The following is a 21,893-nucleotide window of genomic DNA, read 5'->3' as shown; positions in this document are numbered from 1 at the left end:
CGTCCGCTCAACAGCGGCCCGCGATCGCCACCATCTTTCTAAAGGCTGGCAGCGCGGGACTGAGGCGAGCGCAGCCATCGCCGCCATCTTAGTAAAGGCGGGCGGGGCGGGAGTCAGCGCGCGCGTCAACGTCAGCCCGGAGCGCAAGCGAATCAGCGTTCTTGAAGCCGGCTCGGGCGGGGGGCGGGGCTCGGAAGGGGGGTAAGGGTGACCCCGGCAACCAGGCCCGGCCCTCTCTCTCAGCCTCAAGCCAGCTCACGCCCGTTCCCGGGGCTTGGCTCCAGCGCAGACCCAGCCGCAATCGGCGGTCTTAAAGCCGGCTCGGGAGGGCGGGGCTTGGGAGGGCGGAGAGTGGGGCTCGATGGGCGGGGGGGGCGGGTCTCGGGAAGGGGGGGAAGGGTTACCCTGGCAACCGGGCCGGCCGTCTCTCATAGCCTCAAGCTGGCTCACGCCTGTTCCCGGGCCATTTGCAGCCGTGGGCCACTCACCCCCTCTCTCTCCTTCCCTCTGTCTCTCTCTCCTCTCCCCCTCCCTCTCCCCACCTCCCTCCCCCTCCTCTCCCCCCTTTCCCCTCTCCCTCTCCCCCCCTCCCCTCTCCCCCTCTCTCTCCCCCCTGCCTCACCCTCTCTCTCCCTCTCTCTCCCCCCCTGCCTCACCCTCTCTCTCTCTCCCTCCCCCTCTCTCTCTCCCCCTCCCTCCCCTCTCTCTCTCTCCCCCTCCCTCCCCCCTCTCTCTCTCCCCCCTCCCTCTCCCACCCCCCTCACCTTCTCTCCCCCTCTCTCTCTGCCCCCTCCCTCCCCCTCTCTCCCCCCTCTCTCTCCCCCCTCTCTCTCTCTCCCCCCCTCTCTCTCCCCCCTCTCTCTCCCCCCTCTCTCTCTCCCCCCTCTCTCTCCCCCTCTCTCTCCCCTCTCTCTCTCCCCCCTCTCTCTCTCCCCCCTCTCTCTCTCTCCCCCTCTCTTCCCCCCTCTCTCTCTCCCCCTCTCTCTCTCCCCCCTCTCCCCACTCTCTCTCTTCCCCCCACTCTCTCTCCCCCCCCTCTCTCTTCCCCCACTCTCTCTTCCCCCCACTCTCTCTCTCCCCCCTCTCTCTTCCCCCCACTCTCTCTTCCCCCCCACTCTCTCTTCCCCCCCACTCTCTCTCCCCCCCACTCTCTCTTCCCCCCACTCTCTCTTCCCCCCACTCTCTCTTCCCCCACTCTCTCTTCCCCACTCTCTCTCCCCCACTCTCTCTCCCCCCTCTCTCTCTCCCCCCCACTCTCTCTCCCCCCACTCTCTCTCCCCCACTCTCTCTCTCTCCCCTCTCTCTCTCCCCCCTCTCTCTCTCCCCCCTCACTCTCCCCCCTCTCTCTCTCCTCTCTCCCTCTCTCTCTCCCCTCTCTCTCTCCCCCCTCTTTCCTCCCCCCCTCTTTCTCTCCCCCCTCTTTCTCTCCCCCCTCTTCTCCCCCCTCTCCCCCCCCCCCCCCCCCCCCCTCTCTCTCCCCCAGTCTCTCTCTCCCCCCAGTCTCTCTCTCTCTCTCTCTCCCCCAGTCTCTCTCTCTCTCTCTCTCTCTCTCTCCCCCAGTCTCTCTCTCTCCCCCAGTCTCTCTCTCTCCCCCCCTGTCTCTCTCTCCCCCACTCTCTGTCTCTCTCTCCCCAGTCTCTCTCTCTCTCTCTCCCCCAGTCTCTCTCTCTCTCTCCCCCCAGTCTCTCTCTCTCTCCCTCCCCCCCAGTCTCTCTCTCTCTCTCTTCTCCCCCCAGTCTCTCTCTCTCTCTTCTCCCCCCAGGCTCTCTCTCTCTCTTCCCCCCAGTCGCTCTCTCTCTTCCCCCCAGTCGCTCTCTCTCTTCCCCCAGTCCCTCTCTCTCTCTCTTCCAACAACAACATGCCCTCAAAAAAGCCTCGGCACCGCCGGGCACTCCAGCTAGTATATATATATTTCAATAGACAGTGGAGTATTCTGAGTAAGAAGTCCTATCCCCAAGTCTTTCCTTTCCCTTTAAGTGATGAAACAGATGCCAAGAAATGCAGATATTATGCAGGAGCTAGGAATCTTCAATTGTAGCATTTCAGTGTATCAACTCAGGTGCCCTTAGTAAGTAAGGAAAATGGATTGAGCAGAAGGTTAAAAAATAACTGAGAAATATTCAATGCAATTCAACTAGAGTAAAGACCTCACTGCAATGGTTAAGTTCATTAAACAGATGCTATGGGATTTGTAGAAAAGCTGATAACTTTCTTTCTTAGAGCAATCTTTTTCTATTCCTAGTCTGCACTTCAGTTGATTTTGTTTTTCAATACCAATTTCTTGGCAGTGTGTGTTTCAGGATTTCCCGGACCAAACTGTGGCATGGAGGATCAAAAGTGTGATTGCACTGGTATTTTACGGACTTCGTTTTTGGAAGGTATGATTGCTAACCTCCTCATTCTGGTTTAACCGACACTGCAGTCCAAATATTGAAAATTTGCATAAACTGCATCTATGTACAGGCAAGAAGAGGATTATAGAATTAATTCATAAATATGTAAACCTTTTATTTTCTTAAAGGTGTTAATGCATTACTGTTGTATATAGTCCAACCTTGGGTGGTAGCTTGAACGTGCTATACATATATCTCTGTGAGGACCGTCGGACCATTTTTTTCTATGTTAAAGTGCGATATTTAAATACAAGCTGTTGTTGGCAGGCCACGTACCACTCAGAAGAAGATATATAATTAAAAAATATATATTGACATACTGACAAATGTTAGCATTGCATGAGAAAGTCATAAAGAGAGGAACGTAGGATTACCTGAAAGAAATGGGCCCAAATCTCCTCGTGAGTTTCACCAAACTCCAACTGTCCGGTGGGAAGTCCTGGAAGAAACCGGGATCTGTATAAGCTGGGTCACTGTGGATTCTGGAAATTTTAGTCAGTCTTGTAAGGGTGGAACCTCCACTTACCCCTTACTAGGCCAGTGACCCCAAGGAGGCAGGAATACGAGGGCAGGGACTCTCTACACAATGGAGTTTGCACTTTTCCGGCCCAGAAGGGACCCACCATAAGGCTGGAGGTTGGTATGAGAGATGAGGTGTACTGGCCTTCAGAAGGGCACAACCAAGCTAAATGACGTAAATGGTTTAACGTCTCATTAAAAAAGGAAACTGTGCTCTTTAGAAGCAATTTCTAATGCTTTCAAAAGGAATTGGATAAGTACCTGAAGGAAAAAAAATTGCAGGGCTATGAGGAAAGGGTAGGGGGAGTGGGACTAGCTGAAGTGCTCTTGCAGAGAGCCAACACAGGCTCGATGGGTCAAATGGCCTCCTTCTGTGCTGTAACCATTCCATGATTCTATGGGCACGATTTTCCCAATGGAGGCGGGTTTCATTTTGGGTGGTTTCCAAACCCAACTCCACTGAGAGGTGGGAAAAATTTGCTATTTACCTAATTGGCCAGTTGATTTCAGAGGCGTGGGTTCCCCTGGACCAATTAGTGTTTTGGGACTAAAACTCACCTCTGCTGACATCACTTATCCAGCTTCACTTAAGGGCTGCTTGCTGCCTTGGCTCATTCCACTGGTTTTTGGTCGATGCTGCACCACCTCCAAGTTGTTATCTCCTTGAAGAATGGCCAGCTCCAAGGCAAGGGCCTCCCCGAGGTTCTCGGATGAGGCGCTGGGTATGCTGGTTGAGGGGCGAGAGCTAGCAGGGAGGTGCTCGTCTCCTCATCTGGGAGGAAGAGGCCTTCCAAAGAAACCAAGGCTGTGTGGGTCCAGCTGGCAAGGGATATAACCTCCAGATTGGGTGATAGCTTCTGTTTATTGATGACATAATCTGATGGCACTAACACTGTTGATGGCACTAACACTGACATAATCGATAGATCCTGCTCGGCTGATTTGGAATTCCTCATGGTAAGGTGCAGACCCTTCTACCTGCCTCGGGAATTCACGGCTGTTATCATAGAGATACATAGATACATAGAGATAGGAACAGGAGTAGGCCATTCGGCCCTTCGAGCCTGCTCCGCCATTCAATGAGATCATGGCTGATCTTAGTCTGAGATCATAGCTGATCTTACCAGTTCAGTACCCCGTCCCCGCCTTTTCTCCGTAACCCTTAATCCCCTTAGCCTTCAGAAATATATCCAATTCTCTCTTGAAAATATTTATTGAATTAGCCTTCACAGCCCTCTGTGGCAGGGAATTCCACAGGCTCACCACTCTTTGAGTGAAGAAATTCTTCCTCATCTCTGTTTTAAATGATTTGCCCGCTATTTTTAGACTGTGGCCCCTGGTTCTGTCCTCCCCGGCCATTGGAAACATTCTCTCTGAATTCAGCCTGTCCAGGCCCTGCCTGGTCTACATCATCACTGCGGTCTACATCCCACCACACGCTAATGCCAAAACTAGCACTGAAGGACCTCCACAGGGCCATCAGCGAACAACAAACTGCGCACCCAGACGGAGCTTTTATCGTCGCGGGGGACTTCAATCACATAAACCTAAAAACTGTACTACCGAAATTCCACCAGAATGTTTCCTGCCCCACAAGAGGGGAGAACACCCTGGATCAAGTCTACACAAGCATTGTAGACGCTTATAAGGCCATTCCCTGCCCCCACCTTGGGAAGTCTGACCACCTCTCCCTGTTTCTAGCCCTGGCATACAAACCGCTCATCAAAAGAGGGAGAACATCAGTGAGAGCAGTGAAAGTATGGCCAGAGGGGGCAGTATCGGAGCTTCAGGATTGCTTCGAACGCACTGATTGGGGCATGTTTGCCCATAATGACATCGAGGAGTACGCATCCACAGTGCTATTCTACATTAACAGCTGCGTCGAGGTCGTCACGACCCATAAAAATATCAGGACATACCCCAACCAGAAACCCTGGATGAACGGAGAGGTCCGCTCACTGTTGAAAGCACGCGACGCAGCATTTAAATCTGGCGACGCGGCGGCTTACAGTGCAGCTAGGACCAACCTAAAAAAGGGGATCAGGACTGCCAAAAGGAAACAGACACTGCGGATAGAGGATCACTTCCGCAACAACTCGGACCCCCGGCGCATGTGGCAAGGCATCCAGTCCATCACTGACTACAAGGGCAAAAACACCAGCCCCCCGGTTAGTGATGCCTCCCTTCCGGAGGAGCTTAACAACTTCTACGCTCGCTTCAACAGGGACAACAGGGAGTCGGCTACCAAAGCCTTGCCACCCCCGGAAGGACCAGGTGCTCAGTCTGTCGACCTCTGACGTAAGGGGTGTTCTACATGGAGTGAACACACGTAAGGCTGCTGGACCGGATAGCATCCCTGGACGGGTACTCAAGGAATGTGCTGATCAGCTGGCTGATGTCTTCGCCGCCATCTTCAATCTGTCATTGGCCCAGGCAGTAGCCCCTACATGCTTCAAGACCGCTACCATTATTCCTGTGCCAAAACAAACGGCTGTGACGTGCCTGAACGACTATCGACCTGTCGCACTCACACCCATCATAATGAAGTGTTTCGAGAGACTGGTCCTGGCTCACATCAAAGCCAGTGTTCCCGCCTCTCTTGACCAACACCAGTTTGCCTATCGTGCAAACAGATCAACGGAGGATGCAATCACAACTGCTCTACACTCGGCTCTGAATCACTTAGATGGTAAGGAGACCTACATCAGAATGCTGTTCATAGACTACAGCTCAGCATTCAACACTATCGTCCCCAACAAGCTGGCCTCCAAACTCTTGGCCTGAACACTTCCCTCTGCAACTGGACCCTGGACTTCCTAACAAACAGACCCCAGTCTGTCAAATTAGGTAACCACACCTCCTCCACCCGACCCTAAACATGGGGGCCCCACAAGGATGTGTGCTGAGCCCCCTCCTCTACTCCCTCTTCACCCACGACTGTGTGGCTGTTCATGGTTCCAACACCATCATCAAGTTTGCGGATGATACCACGGTAGTAGGCCAGATCACCAACAACGACGAGTCAGCCTACAGGGAGGAGGTCCAGCATCTCGTGAAGTGGTGCGCCGATAACAACCTGGCCCTTAACACCAAGAAAACCAAAGAAATCATTGTGGACTTCAGGAAGTCTAAAGGCGGAAGTCACACCCCCATCCACATCAATGGGGCTGTGGTGGAAAGGGTGGACAGCTTTAAGTTCCTCGGAGTCCACATCACGGAAGACCTCTCCTGGTCCCTCAATACCTCCTCTCTGGTGAAGAAGGCCCAGCAGCGCCTATATTTTCTAAGGAGGCTGAAGGGATGTAACCTGTCACCCCTGATCCTCTCTAACTTTTACCGCTGCACAATAGAGAGCATCCTGACAAACTGTATCACAGTATGGTATGGCAGCTGTAGCTACTATGACCAGAAAGCCCTGCAGCGGGTAGTCAAAACTGCCCAACGCATTACCGGCACCCGGCTACCGACCATAGAGCACATATACCAGAAACGCTGTCTACGGAGGTCACGGTCCATCATCAAAGACCCTACCCACCCCAGCCACAGTCTGTTCGCCCTCCTGCCATCTGGGAGACGCTACAGATGCATTCGCATGCGTACGACCAGATTTAGGAACAGCTTCTTTCCCAGGGCTGTCATCCTACTGAACTCCACAAATAAACTCTAAAGCCTGCACATCTGCCAATGCACTTTATTATGGTTATGCTTATGTTAATGTATTACAAGCCAAATGTATGTTGAATGTTTAAATGTCTTAATCTAAATGTACACTCTCGGGAGCCGCAAGCCTACATTTCGTTGTACTGCACTTGTGCACTAACAATGACAATAAAAGTTGATTTGATTTGATTTGATTTGAAATGCCATCCCTGTGGGAATGTATTAAAATTAGGTGATGGCAAACTGTTGGCGTGATGACATCTGTTATTTCGGCTTAGGCAGCTCCACATTGTGGGCTCCGCGTCACTTGCGTGGTCAGGTTGGTGGTCAGAGTGAAAGGAGGTCAGAGAGTCATGTCCATTGTCTATCATGTGTTAAGATGGAGCCAAGCACATGTGCCACAATGGGCAACCTATGCAAATCTGGCCAGGATGAGTGCATTCCTTGCATGACATGCTTCCATGCACTGGCGCCTTCTGCCCTGTGCAGCATCAGGTGGGTGAGCAGGAGGTTGGGGCTCCTGCTGCTGAGCTGCCTGGTTCTGCTGCTGCCGTGGCTGCTCCTCATCCAAATCTGAGCTCCATGGTGAAAGGAAATAAATGGTTCCCATGCTGCTGGCAGATACCTCGGTTGGGGAAGCGCTCAGTCCAAGCGAAGAGAGGGTCTTCCAAGAAGGTCCCACAGCTGAGAGATAGAAGCTGCAGCACCTCCGACTTCAGTAGGCCTGCTAAAAGTGCTGAAAGACCTTTGAAACAAAAGTTCTGCCACCTGAAACTGCTCCCTGATGAAAGCTCCATTTTAATGGTGGAGCTGCAGTTGTGAGGAGGCCACCCACTTGTCAACCCACCAGGATTAGCTGGCGTGGTTTAGGAGGGTCGTACAACACGCTGAAAATGTGGTAAAATAGCGAAGGCCTGTCAAATTAGGATTATAGAGGCCCTTAAATACTATTTAAGGGTCTTAACTACCTCTCCCGACTGATTGAGGTGGGACCGAATCGCACCCATCAAACCCGCCTCCGGCAAAATTACGCGGAGGCAGGTTGGAGGCGGGTTCCGTACCCGCCCTCAGTTTTTGGGGGCATTGAAGCTGATGAGGGGAGTAGGTCTTCATGCCTTGTATGCAGTTTGAAAAAACGTTACACATATGTTCCAACCGTGCTCTATAAAAGGAATTGTGCAGCTGATGATAATTACCAATTAGATTTGATAAGAGTTCCTCCTTATTTCATGGCTTTAATGAATGTGCGCCAAAATAGCTGATGGTATTGAGTACAACAATATTATCACATGCCTCTCTTTTTCATAGTGTGTGGCACTGCTGTGAAAGCCTGCAAGGATTATTGTGCTACAAAGAAGGATGGCACAGACTGTTCCAAGTGTATTCCACTTTGTCCAGGTTAGTACCCCACTATGTAGTTCAGTGTCACAGAACCACAGTGCATCATGGCAGCAAATTTCAACGAGTAACACGGGCAATGGCTTCTTTAAACTTCAGGCACAAAAAATGTCATTCCTTTGTTAGCACACTGACACAAATGACACATTAACAGGCATCTGAGTGGGCATGTTAGAAAGATCACATGAACTGTCACCATGAGAGAGGATGGTATCATGAAGGCAAATTCTAGGCAAGCTACTTCTGCTGGTTCCTGTATCCGACTACCCACCAGTCAGAAAAAAGGCAGATCTAATGGTATCAGTTAGAACTTACAGATGCTACACAATGTTCCACCATATCTCTTGGAAGCCACTTTCCATTTTTCTATCCAAACAGTCCCCCAAGGCCTGAAGGCAATGATAAAATCATCTACATTAGATGTACTGGCTGGTCCGGAAGGTCGGATGCAGATGTTCCTGGAGCCGCCACTCACTCCAGATAGTGCTGAAGTGTATTGAATCGTTTTTGGACATTGGCACTGAGAATAACATTGGATTTCACCATTCTATCTCTCTCAGATCCTCCAAGATTGTTTTCAGTGCCTTCATGTAATTGTGATACTAATTCAGCAAACTTTTTAGAGCAGGGCCCCAGAGATTTGAACCTTCAAGTTCAGAAGCCAGGGGTTGAATTATGTGGAGCCCACTGTCAGATCTCACTTTCTTCACCTCTGACTCCTCTTGCACCATGAGGCTAATGAATGAAGGAGTGCTACACATATAAAGAGACTGAAACAAAAGATCGGGGAAACAGGTAGCTTATCTTAGCTGATCTGCTGAGGTTGTTAAACTTCTTTCTGCACTGCAAAGGAGTCTTTATGTTCAAGAAGACGGCACTCACTGCCACAGCCATCTCTCTCTGCAAAGTACGTATTATATATTTTTTTACAGATCTCTGGCTCCCAACCCTAAACAGACTGTCCCTCCTGTTCTGCATTATCATTACAAGAAACTGCAGGTCCATCTCCCTGAAGTTTGCCACTCATTTTATTGATCTGGTTGGCATCCTTATTTCCCTGGTTGTCTGCTTTCTCCAGTGCTGCTGCTACCTCTTTAACCAGCAGCAGGTTTTATATCCTGCTTCTGCATAAAGTGTCAGCCTCTCCTTCAGGTATATAATCATAATTTACAGTGGGGTTAGTGCCGCCACCTGAAGGCAGGTGGAAGTCCTGCACCAGCACCTCAGGCTTTTAATCTTCATCCAGGGTAAACTGATCAATGAACAGGGATGCAAGAATAGATGAGAAGGTGGTGCAGGATAACAACTTGTGCTATCCAATACAAATGTTTTTTACATTAATTTAAGATCCACATTCAAACAGGAATTGCTGTTGTGCTCATAAATGTGGAAGAACATCAACTGGGAACTGGAGCTAATTTTGCAAGGTTATATCATTGGCAGTGTGTGCTTTGTAAAGATATGACCATCACACTGTAGCCTGGATTTTCACCTGTGCTTGCCACTAATGGGGCAGACCCCTTCCCTAACCCGTCCCTTCAAGGAAATTTGTGCCTTGAGCAGTCAGTTGAATCACAAACTCATCCTGAGACAAATCTTCAATTCTTATTGTCCCATCAAGGGCAACAATTGTCTGTGTATTACCTCATACACCAGGGGAAGTTTTACCCACTAATGAAAGTTCGAGACCTGGAACATCAGGACCCTCATGGACAACCCCAACAGCGACAGACCAGAACGGCGTACTGCTATCATTGCCCGGGAACTCAGACATTTCGACATAAACATTGCTGCCCTAAGCGAGACCCGGCAGGCAGGGGAAGGCCAGCTCAAGGAGCAAGGCGGTGGTTACATCTTCTTCTGGAAAGGCAAACCTGAAGAAGAACGCCACCTCCAAGGGGTCGGCTTCGCCATAAAAAATGAGCTAGTTGAACAGCTCAGAGACTCCCCTTGTGGAATAAATGAACGCCGCATGACGCTACGGCTCACCCTAGCCCGGAACCAGTGCGCTACGATCATCAGTGCGTACGCCCCAACACTGGAAGCCACAGACGAGACCAAAGGGGAATTCTACTCCAGCCTTGAACAATCCCTGTCCCGAGTCCCAATGGGCGACAAGCTGATCCCACCTTGGCGACTTCAACACCAGAGTTGGAAAGGACACAGACCTCTGGGGAGGTGTGATCGGCAGAGAGAAAGCCAACTCCAATGGTACCCTCCTCCTGACGAAATGCTTAGAACATGGCCTTGGCATAACCAACACCTTGTTCCGTCAGAGAGACAAGTACAAGGCTTCATGGCAACACACTCGCTCCAAGCACTGGCATCTGCTGGACTACGCCATTGTCCGAGCGAGGGACCGCAAGGATGTCCGCATCACCCGCGCCATGACAGGAGCTGACGATTGCTGGACAGACCACCGCCTAATTCGCTCTGTCATCTCCATCAACGTAGCCTCAAAGCAGCGGCGGCAACAGAAGCAATGCCGCAGGAAAATCAATGCTGGAGCACTCAAAGACCCTGCTAAGAAAGCCCTATTGAGCCTGCACCTCACAAACAACCTGATGATTCCCAGTGATTCAGAGACACAGAGGGCTGGATATTCATTGAGGAGGCGTGTAGGAGGCGGGACTACAACTTTTGGGGTTGTAGTCCCGCCTCCATCGAGTTGTAGCCAACCCACGCGATTGGCCCACCCAGCAGGCTCAGCAGGCCAATTAAGGGCCACCCGGCAACAGGTGACGTCACAGACTGATATTTCATCTGTCAAGACCTTTTGACAGATGAAATATCAATGTTCGGCAGCTGTTTGAAGCTGTAAAACACTGACAATCTGTACTCTAAGTTAATTCCTTCCTCTCAGGATGATTTAGAGATCTCTCTAGAACAGAAAGCTGAATGCTGGAACTTTTGACAGATCGCGGCCATTCTGTTTTCTGTGCCGGTGAGATGAGGGACTCCCGAGACCTGAAGGAAGGAAGGCTGTAAAGGTACGTAAAACTTCTTTAAACACTTTACACACACCAAACACACTGACTTTGGCACTCGTGTACCCATCACTCACCTGAGCACCGGACATCTCGACCCCCCCACCCCCCCGCAAGCCCTTCAGCCCGACGGCCCACCTCGCTAACTTGGCGTGGTTTGGAGCCATCGGGAATCCCACACTTCAAGAATAAAAATAGGGATTAGGCTAAAAACTGACTGTTAACTACCTGTTAACAGGCAGTTAATTGGCACTAATCCCCTTCCCGCCTCGGGGAGGCGGGTCCCAGTGCGGGTCGGGTACCCGCCTCCTTTGAAACTGGCATGGAGGCGGGTTTGGGGCGGGATGGGTTCGTGCCCCCCCCCCGATTTCGGGATTTTAACCCCCCACATGCCTCCAATCCCGCCTCCACGGCCCAAAGAAAATCCTGCCCAGAGTGTCCACGGCGCCTGATCTGCACTCAGGGCCTCCATAATCAGCACCTGTGAAGAGACGCTCGGTCACTCGACCAGGAATCACCAAGACTGGTTCGACGAGAACGACCAGGAGATCCAGGAGCTAATAAGCCGCAAGCGCAAGGCATTCCTGATCTGGAAACAGCAACAGAACTCGAGTGCAAGAAAGCAGCTCTACAGACGCCTGAAGGCCGAGGCCCAACAAAAACTCGTGACCTAAAGAACAGATGGTGGGTGGAGAACGCGCAGGAGATCCAGCAGCTAGCCGACAACCATGACGTGCATGGATTCTTTAGCACAGTCAAGACCACCTACGGCCCAAGCACCGAAGGTTCTACCCCACTGCGGGCCAAGAACGGAGAGGTACTCATTAAGGACAGAGAGGCAGTCAGTGCCTGCTGGAAGGAGCACTTCGAAGATCTCCTTAACCGAGACTGTGTCTTCGATGTGAGTGTCCTCAACTCCATCCCGCAGCATGCTATCCACCACCACCTCAGCACAACCCCAGCCCGGCATGAGGTTGAAAAGGCCAATCGACAACTGAAGAACAACAAGGCCTCAGGAGCAGATGCGATCTCCACCGAGGCACTAAAACATGGCGGAGATGCACTATTGGCGCGAATACATGAACTTATTTCTCTTATTTGGAAGGAGGAGAGTTTGCCAGGGGATCTCAGAGATGCCGTAATCGTGACCATCTTCAAGAAAGGTGACAAGTCTGATTGTGATAATTACAGAGGAGTCTCCCTGCTGTCTGCCACAGGGAAAGTCATCGCAAGAATCCTCCTCAATCGCCTTCTCCCAGTGGCTGAAGAGCTCCTCCCAGAGTCGCAATGCGGATTCCGCCCACTAACGGGCACAATGGACATGATCTTCACCGCACGTCAACTACAAGAGAAATGCAGGGAACAGCACCAACCGTTGTACATGGCCTTCTTTGACCTCACAAAGGCCTTCGACAGCGTCAACTGTGAGAGATTATGGAGTGTCCTCCTCAAATTCTGCTGCCCTCAAAAGTTGGTCACCCTCCTCCGCTTGTTTCACGATGACATGCAAGCCGTGATCCTGGCCAACGGATCCGCCACAGACCCAATTCATGTACGGACCGGGGTCAAGCAAAACTGTCATCGCATCAACGCTCTTCTCGATCTTCCTGGCTGCAATGCTCCAACTCACCCTCAGTAAGCTGGAGTGGAGCTAATCTATGGAACAAATGAGAAACTGTTCAACCTCCGTCGCCTCCAGTCCAGGTCCAAGGTCGTCCCATCCTCTGTCATCGAATTACAGCATGCAGACGACGCTTGCGTCTGCGCACACTCTGAGGCCAAACTCCAAACCATCGTCAACACCTTCACCGAAGTGTACGAGAGCATGGGCCTTACACTAAACATCTGTAAGACAAAGGTCCTCTACCAACCTGCCCCCGCCACACAGTACTGCCCCCCGATTATCAAAATCCATGACAAGGCCTTGGACAACGTGGCCCACTTTCCATACCTCGGGAGCCTACTGTCAACAAGGGCAGATGTCGATGACGAAGTCCAACACCGCCTTCAGTGTGCCAGTGCAGCCTTCGGTCACCTGAGGAAGAGAGTGTTTGAAGACCAAGACCTCAAACCCAGCACCAAGCTCATGGTCTACAGAGCAGTAGTGATACCGGCCCTCCTGTATGCTTCATAGACATGGACCATCTACAGCAGGCACCTCAAAGCACTGGAGAGGTACCACCAACGCTGCCTCCGCAAGATCCTGCAAATCCATTGGCAGGATAGGCGCACCAACGCCAGTGTTCTCGCTCAGGCCAACATCCCCAGCATCGAAGCTTTGACCACGCTTGATCAGCTCCAATGGACGGGCCGGATCGTCTGCATGCCCGATATGAGACTCCCAAAACAAGCGCTCTACTCGGAGCTCTGACACGGCAAGAGTGCCCCATGTGGGCAGAGGAAACGCTTCAAGGACCCCCTCAAAGTCTCCTTGAAAAAGTGCAACATCCCCACCGACACCTGGGAATCCCTGGCCCAAGACCGCACAAAGTGGAGGAGAAGCATCCTGGAAGGCGCCGAACACCTCGAGTCTCTTCGCCGGGAGCAAACGGAAACCAAGCGCAAACAGCGGAAGGCGCGCACGTCAACCCAAGAACCCCATCCACCCGCCCCTTCAACAACCGTCTGCCCCACCTGTGACAGAGCCCGCATTGGACTCCTCAGTCACCTGAGAACTCATTTTTAGAGTGGAAGCAAGTCATCCTCGGTTCCGAGGGACTGCCTAAGAAGACACCAGGGGAAGTTTTACCCACTATTTCATGTTTCTTCCATTTAAAAAGGATAATTTATTTACACATAGAACTACCTTATATAGATAGGACCAAAGAGCCCAGAAATTCCAGCCCATCTTGGACACAGGGGAGGAATTTTGGGGTGGATCCTGCTTTTGTTTGCTAAATTCTGACGAAGGAGAGAAGGTGCTTAGTCACTTAGTCCACCTGCTCGCTCCCCCTGTTGTGGCATCACTTGTGGAAACTTGACTGGTGAGATGCCCCAGAAATTCTGTAAGTTTGACCTATCACACCCATCATACTGCAAACAGTGAGTGTGCATGCATGAAGCACCCTTCCCTTATTATGTAAATTATCCTGATACTTGTGATGGGATCGGGGAAGGGTAAGGCAGACAGGCGGAAGTCCTATCCAGCTGCACTTCCAGAACTTCTTGGTCAAGGTCTTTACCAGTCCAGACAATTCACTTCCTTTGGAAACAGGGATTTCGGAAGATCCATCAATAAAAGTGAAAAACAGAGTCCTTCCTCTGATCGCAGGAGGACTTCAGAGATCTTGGACTGGTGTCTTGTAGTTATTATTTACCATCCTGAATACATTGCTGATTCCAGTGTTCTATTCTCTGATGCTAGTCGTTTTTAGTCTTCTCAGTGGCAAGTTCTTTTAAAACACAGATCCTTAAAATTGAGCCTGTATCTCAATCTACTTGAGAGTGCCAGAGAAGGTAGATGTGAATTTCATAGGGTTTTTCTAACACCACGCTTCTGTGCAACGCATACAAAATGTATGGCCTGATCAATACTTGCAGGAACGCTCATTGGTGATGCTTTCTTCAGTCATTTTATCTCACTGCCTTATTTTAAAGGGCTACATTTCTGAGAGTTATCAACATCCAATTTGCACTCCACTTGTCACAACCAAAGTGTATCGATACAGTGTACATTAATCTAGTCAATGCACTGTCAAAAATCCATTAGAGTGCACAAGCAAAATGATGGAGTGTTTAAGTGTGTTATATGTCACCGATGAAATGGCACATTAAAGCTTAGCATAAGATATCAGAGTTCACATAGTGGTGAGGAAAAGGAAGTAAGTACTAATGTTGAATGTTTTAAATATTTGGTTTCCCTTCTCAGATAATGCCGATGAAGTTTTGGGAAAGGAAGAGGCTGCAATAGTAATGATGGCAAAGAGCAGGATTTTTGGAGGTGCTACTATTCTAACAGTCAATGACGAGGCTTATCTTGATGGATTTAAAGTATTTTACAAAAAGAACTAATGTTGTCTGCCCTGATTCCACCACAGTAAGTTACAAACATTATACTGTAGATTTAACAGTCATGGTGAAGAGGACCCAGCATTACAATGTTTATAATCATTTATGTGAGACCCTGACCTAGCTTCCCCCTCCAGCCTGGAGCTCACTGAAGGAGGGTCTGGAAAATCTTGTGACACCGAAACCTTTTAAGGACGTGGCCAATTAAAGATAAGTAACTGCATTGTGGGAATATATGAACTGTGATTCTCAATCCAGGGATGTCAGTGAGTGTACCATGAAAAATCATGGGCTACACACGAGAACCACTCCCTGGTGGAAGTGCTGGATCATAGAATCACCCCTATAATTTGATCTTTTATAAAGGCTCAAAATCTATTTTAAATATTTGTTACTTATTGCAAAGGCTTGATGAGGAGGAAAGAGCAAGGGAAGGCAAACCCAATTAGGAGGCATGAAACAGGGTCAGTGGGCAAATGATGGAGCGGTGCAGCACCCAACCTCTTATTTAATGAGTGGTAACATGCTGCATGAGATGGGAGAGAGGAGTTTTGTCACATTTGGCACTCCAATGCACTCTTCTTAGAGGATGGCAATCTGCCCATCTGTAGTTATGTGAGCCAATGCAGCAGTCATTTACCAATGGCATGGGAAGGACCTTCTGGTTGTTGTCCAAAAACAGCAGCCAAAATGCTTCCGGTCAATCCTCGAACCGATATCTCTGTAACAAAAAAAAGGGACTTATTTTCTCCACTTCCTTCTTTCTCTATTCTGTTCTTTCTTAAATGCTGTTCATTTGCAGTATCTTTCAGAGGGAGGATTTATACTGGAAACTTCTAGTGACCTGTGTTTTCTCAATGGATGCTGCCTGACCTGAATCCATCCAGCATTTTCTGTTTTTGTTTCCTCTATTTCCCTCTCTGCTCCATGTGGAAGGATCAATGAATAGCAAAGTTACAGAGTATGCAGCACACCACAATTATTTTGGAAACTTTGGCTGAGCTGTAATGCAGAACAAAGCCTGATCTGTAAAGGTACTCATTTTGGACCCATTGCTTGAGCATGCCTGTGGTGTGTTTGATGATGGCTCTCGTGGAGGCAAACATCTCATTATACCCATACTCTGGTAAAATGTGCGAATGCCACAGACAAGTCATGAGCTCAGGATGTAGCAGGTATCCTGGTCTCCCAGGATCAATCCTTTTACTTTCTGGTGAGTAGAAAATAATTGGGGCACAGTAAACTGTTGTAAAATAAATGATTGCTGCGAGGGAAGCTGACATTCAACTGCACAATCCTGACTCTTTGTGCGTAATCACTTGCAGTTCATTTATGGGGCAATTTTGTGTGCAGGAGTATATAGGGATCAATTATATCCTTGACTAGGCACAAAATCGAGGCTGACACTTCACTACAGTACTGAGGGAGTGCTGCATTGTCAGAGGTGCCATCCTTTGGATGAGACGTTCATCCGAAGCCCTGTCTGCCCTCTCAATTGGACGTGAAAGATCCCACGGCATTATTTTGAAGAAGAGCAGGAGAGTGTCTGGCCAATATTTATCCCTCAACCAACACCTAAAACAAATGATCTGCTTATTATCACATTGCTGTTTGTGGGGCCTTGCTATGGACAAATTGGCTGCTGTGTTTCTACATCACAACAATAATTACACTGCAAAAAGTGCATCTTTGGCTGTAAAGCAGTTTGGGACATTCTGAGGGTGTAAAAGGTGCTATATAAATGAAAGTCTTTCATTTTTTTTTCTTTTTGACTTTGGGAAATCTGGCCATTCAGAGACATCTAATGGCTTTTTCCTGTTGTTCTGTCTTGCCTAAGGGGAAAATGATGCTTATTCTTCCGTACAAGGCATGTTACCTGCTTTATACATTAATTTACTACAGACTGACTGATGTTACTGATCTCACCACTGGCAGCTTGGATAGAGCTCAAGGCAAAAAAGTTCAATGTTGCTGTAATCCTCACTGCCACTGGCAGTGGTATGCCTGTCCTGGAATTCAGCTGGAGATACTCATGGAGCATATTGCACAATGTTGTCACTACCTCCGTGGTAAATCTGAACCTCTGCATGCATTGTTTCTTTGTCAGGTCAAGGTAATTACACTGTGGCGGATATATAGGGGGGAATTTTAACTTAACAGGTGGGTTAGGCGTGTGGGGGCAGTTAAATTGTTAAAAATCGGAATCCCGACCTGAATCTGCCTCCAACCTGCCCACTTCTGGTTTTAACGGAGGCGGGATGGGGTCTGGCAGCCAAACCGCTGCCAGGAGGTGGGATGTCAATTTAAATATTTTAATGAGGCTGGAAGCCTCTTCTTTAACCTCCATTTTGTTTTTAACTGTAGCTGGTCGAGTTTTACACAGTTTGTAAAACCCGGCAGTTGCAGCAAGTTGAGGACTGCTGCATTCAGGAGGTAAGTGCCCTTACACCTACCGCCTGGATCTAAGGTCCCTGCCTAACCCACCCCACTGCGATTGGAAACCACCTCACAAAGCCTCCCATCACCTTCCCGGATCGCCCCCCCTCACCCACGATGGCCCTGAGGCCAGCCCAGATCCTCTGGTGGCTGGCCACGATCTTCCCTTCACCTCACCACCCGCCCCGCCGATGATCCTGAGGCTGGCCATGATCCTCCGGTGGCTGGCCATGATCTTCCCATCACCACCCAACTCCCCCACCCCCCACCCCGATCATCCTGAGGCCGGCCCCAATCCTGCAATAACCAGCCACGATCTTCCCTTCATCACCCACCATCCCCCACTCCCCAATTATCCTGAGGCTGGCCATGATCCTCCGGCGGCCAGCCACGATCTTCCCTTCACCCCCACCCCCTCGATCATCCGGCCACAATCCTTTCTCCCCTCCCCCCACCCTGATCCTCTTAACACCCCGGTCAGAACCCTGATCTTCTGTCCAACCCCCCGATCCCCTTAACATCCCAGCCCCCATGCGAACCCTCCCTCCTTTCTGTGTGTGTTTTAGTTAAAGTCGGCAGGGCCACGGGAGTCCCGGCCTCCTGGGTTTCCCAACCGCCTCGGAGCCCCCCCTCCCCCCCCCCCCCCCGGCCACCCCCAACCCGCCTTCCTCCTTATAATCCAACCCATACAGTTTACAGTGTTCTGGAAGGCAAGAGTCCTTCTTCTCAAAGTGGCCTTGCTTCCCTGGCTTCCAAAAGTTCCATATTATCCTGCTTTTCCTCTTGCAACTAACACATGTAGGAGTTGATTTTGACTTTTGGGCAACCGGTCGATCTCCCGCACCCGTGGCGCAGAGGTGGCTTTGATTTTGAGGCCTTTCTCCCATTAACATCAAGCCAGTGAGCTGTGGGGCACCATACAGGCTGAACGTGAAAGAATATCTAAGGCAGATCCAAAATTTGTAATGGACACAAAATATACTTAAAGTTTACTTGCCCAATTCTGGGATTCCCTGTGTCTAATCTGCTCCTGCGCAACCAATGCAGCTGAGTACAAAATCAGCCCATGAGTAAAACTAAACAGTAGGGGGTCGATTTTAACTCGGCCGTGAGGCGGGCTTTGAGGTGTGTGAGGGGTTAAAATCGCAAAAACTGGGGGTCGGGACCCCTCCCGCCTGGTTGCCGACCCCGAGCCATTTTAACCCAGGCATGTCTGATGGTCCCGAATCAGTCCCACTTCCAACAGGTGGGACTGGTCTTTAAGGCCCTTAATCAGCAATAATTGGCCTTTATAATCCCATTTTAACAGGCCCTTGCATTTTTAACCTTTTTCCCACGTAAAACTCGCCTGGTGGGGATCACGCCTGTGAAACCTGGCGTGAGCACTATTGGCTTGCTGACTATCAGCTGCAGGTCAACCATTAAAGAGGAGATTTGATCATCATCATTTGCAGGTGGCAGGACTTTGTTGTTTCAGGCCTGGGGCAACTTTTACCAGGCTTAACCAAACCTGTGGAAGGTTGGAGCCTCACACACATCTCCAGTGTGAACTCCTGGGAAACCCCTCTCGCCACCCTCACTCAGCGCTTCCTCAATGGAGGCATATACCAGAAGCATGGGAGCCATTTATTTCCTTCCCTTCTGGGCATTAGATGAGCTTGAACACCAGCCGCGGCACCAGCAGAACCAGGAACAACAGCAGCAGCAACAGGAGCGCCAGGCTGCTGCTCACCCACCTGAAGCTGCACAGGCCAGAAGGGGCCAGCGCTTGGAAGTGGCTTGAGAGCACCTTCCTGCACATCAGGGGGCCATGGGGACCCGTATCTGCACTGGCAGTCCTACTCAGAAGGACTTCCATGAAGGTCTGGTTTCTCTGTTCAATAGATGCCCATCGCTCCTCAAGAGATGTCATTCTATTATGAACACTCACCATGTTTTCCATACCCTGGCGACTTCTCTCCTCCCTGCTCATGTGCCACTGACTCCACAAAGGATCTGCTCATGTTCGCTATGGACTCCTCCATTCGCTCCACACTCACATCGACCCTGGAGACAAAACCTGCCAGAGACTCCTGCATTTGTTCCTGGAGTTCCAGCCCCGCTGATCTTATGGATGGACCCAGAGGCAGAGGGTCGACATGCAGCTGAGCCAAGCTGGCAGAGTCCTGCGCCCTCCGACTAGCACTCTCCACTGCTGTCCCTGTCTCCACAATCTGCTGATGCTCACTTGTGAGCTGTGATACACCAGGTGACAACACTACTCTATGTCCCGAAGGTCCCACCGAGGTGTGAGTGTCTGCGCTGGTGCTGGGTGCGCTGAATTCTGCTGACGCTGCACCCTCAGAGGTTGCAGTTTCCTCTGAGGAGTCTGGAAGCTCAGGCTCTTCCTCCTGGACAGTGGGGACGGGGGCTCTCGATGGCACTGTGGGGGAGTGAAGGAAAGAGTTAGAGATGTGAGGTCAAGGTTACATGCACATTGCATATTGCAGATGATCATAGGTCCATCTGTTATAGCTTCAGAATCATTATCAGTGACTCATGCAATGTCAGTGAGAGAGATGGAAAACTATTCTGTCACCAGCTTGCTGTGATGCACCCGTCTATCCGTCCCCCACTTGCGCCTCATCCTCCAGTCCTACGATCTCCAGGACCACCTCCTCCCAGGGGGTAAGGTGGGCTACTGATGGTGGCCCTCCTCCTGTCCTCGCTCGTTCTCTTTTATTGTGAGCTCTCTTTTCCTGCAATGAGGGAGACAAGTGGAGTTTGAATGAGAATGAAGGAGTGAGTGTAGAGAATCCATAGCATAGAAGGAAACAAAGATGGAGTGAGGTTGCAAGACCAAGGGCCCTCCCTGTGTGTTGTCAGTTGTTTTCATAGCATCAGAGTGATAGGGAGTGTGAGGGCTGCATAGTCGAATAGTTAGGTGATTGTGAGCATAGAGAGAGAGGGAATGGGTAAGGGTGCATGGATGTGAGTGTCAAGTGGGATGTGGAGGAAGAGATTGCTAAAGCTGAGTGCTGGTGAGGAGAGGCAATGGAGATCAGATTGAGAGTGATGGGAACTTCATACTCACTTTTCCAGTGTGCTGAAGTTCATGAAATCTCTTCCTGCACTGTATCCAGGTTCTGCGGGTAGCCGATAAGGAGTTGGCCTCCTCTGCCACTTGCAGCCACGTAGCCTTTGTCTGCTGGGGAGGCATCTTCCTCCCTGATGAAGGGAAGAGCACCTCCTTGTGAGCTCTTGCTCCCTCCACTAAAGCCTGCAGGGCAACGTCGTCAAAACGGGGTGCAGACCTCGGTCTTTCTCTTGCCATTCTGCTTCCAGCTCAGTGTATCAGCAAATGCCAAAAGGTTGGCAGCCTGCAGAAGAAGCAAGGCTTGTTGCAGACCCTAAATGCAGCAGCAATAATGACGTCATATTATGCGACTTTCTGACTGGAAATACTCATTTGCCAAGGGTTCCCACACGTTGGAAAACACTTGGCCAATTGAGTTAAAATTACATCAATCTCACACACCCATTTAGATTCGTGTGGGAAACACCAAATTCTGGGAACCCGACAATTCCCCGCACCCGAGTTAAAATCGAGCCCTAGGTATCAGCAGGCTATACAGATCCCACCAAATGAATCCATCATTGACCCTCCAAGCCTTAATGTTATTGAGATTGGGGGTATAGGTTGACAAGTGCTGAATCTTTGAGAACATTACGTGCAGAAGATTCATATTCATTGGGAAGTGGAATTTCTCTTCAGGCCAATGTCAGAAAGAGGTCAAGTTTATTATTCTGACTGCACGTGGGTCCCAGTGCAATGCATGCAGTAAGCCTTCTACTCTTCGCACTTGCCTTTCAAATTATACCTGCTGTATTCACTCCATTGCCAATACTGGAGGTGGGAAACATTAGTAAGTAACCTTGTCTGTTTATTTATGTATCTGCAGGAAGTTTTGTAGCTGAAGATTGAATTTGAACATTGGCTATCAAGATGAATAAAATGTTAACATCCAACAGCCCTCAACCACTGAGGCCCAGAGCAGCCAGTTCTGGATCTAAACCTGAGAAATGGTGACATTCTTTTCAGAAAAGTGTTTTGATTCTGAAATCATCTGCAAATTAGTTCAAGTTTGCATAATTTTTCACATTTAGACTAACAAATTCTGTATTATTTAATGCTATTTAACGTCTATTATTCCTTCAACTTTCCCACAGACCTGTTCAAAACTTGCAGCTGATTTTATCTTTTTTGTTCTACACTAGAATGATTAAACAGTTTGGTTGACTAAAACAAATTTGCCTAGGATCAGTCTTGTTCAAATGCATTCAAAAATCTCTGGCACTTGACATGATTGTACTTTGCAGAACAATATTATTTGTTGCAGAAACAGTCAAGCATTCCAGAAATTATATCATTTGATTACTTTGAAGTCAGTTTCATTAGTAGTAATGAGGAAGTATTGGTCAATCACAGTGAATCTATAATAATGGTCCTCTA

At 49.7% G+C, this 21,893-nt stretch overlaps 1 protein-coding gene across 2 annotated transcripts in view; it reads left to right on the top strand.

Annotated features, from left to right (window-relative positions):
* Positions 1 to 21,690, top strand: part of LOC147101902 (uncharacterized) — a 143,777-nt gene extending 122,087 nt beyond the window's left edge. Inside the window, exons 6-9 of one of the 2 annotated variants that reach the window (XM_085965993.1) lie at positions 2,301 to 2,378; positions 7,881 to 7,970; positions 14,826 to 14,993; positions 21,343 to 21,690. In XM_085965993.1, coding sequence (XP_085822119.1) covers positions 2,301 to 2,378; positions 7,881 to 7,970; positions 14,826 to 14,968 — 311 coding nt within the window. In that variant the 3' untranslated portion in view covers positions 14,969 to 14,993; positions 21,343 to 21,690. Of the gene's footprint in view, positions 1 to 2,288; positions 2,379 to 7,880; positions 7,971 to 14,825; positions 14,994 to 21,342 lie in introns of both variants that reach the window. The other variant, XM_085965992.1, reaches the window with a different exon arrangement.
* The last annotated feature ends 203 nt before the right edge of the window (positions 21,691 to 21,893 follow it).

This window comes from Somniosus microcephalus, chromosome 23 (genome assembly GCF_052327205.1).
Source record: "Somniosus microcephalus isolate GS21.2 chromosome 23, FLI_Smic_1.0, whole genome shotgun sequence".
NCBI classification, from domain to species: domain Eukaryota; kingdom Metazoa; phylum Chordata; class Chondrichthyes; order Squaliformes; family Somniosidae; genus Somniosus; species Somniosus microcephalus.
Note: the sequence above shows the minus strand (reverse complement) of the source record. Positions and strands in the feature narration are given on the sequence as shown.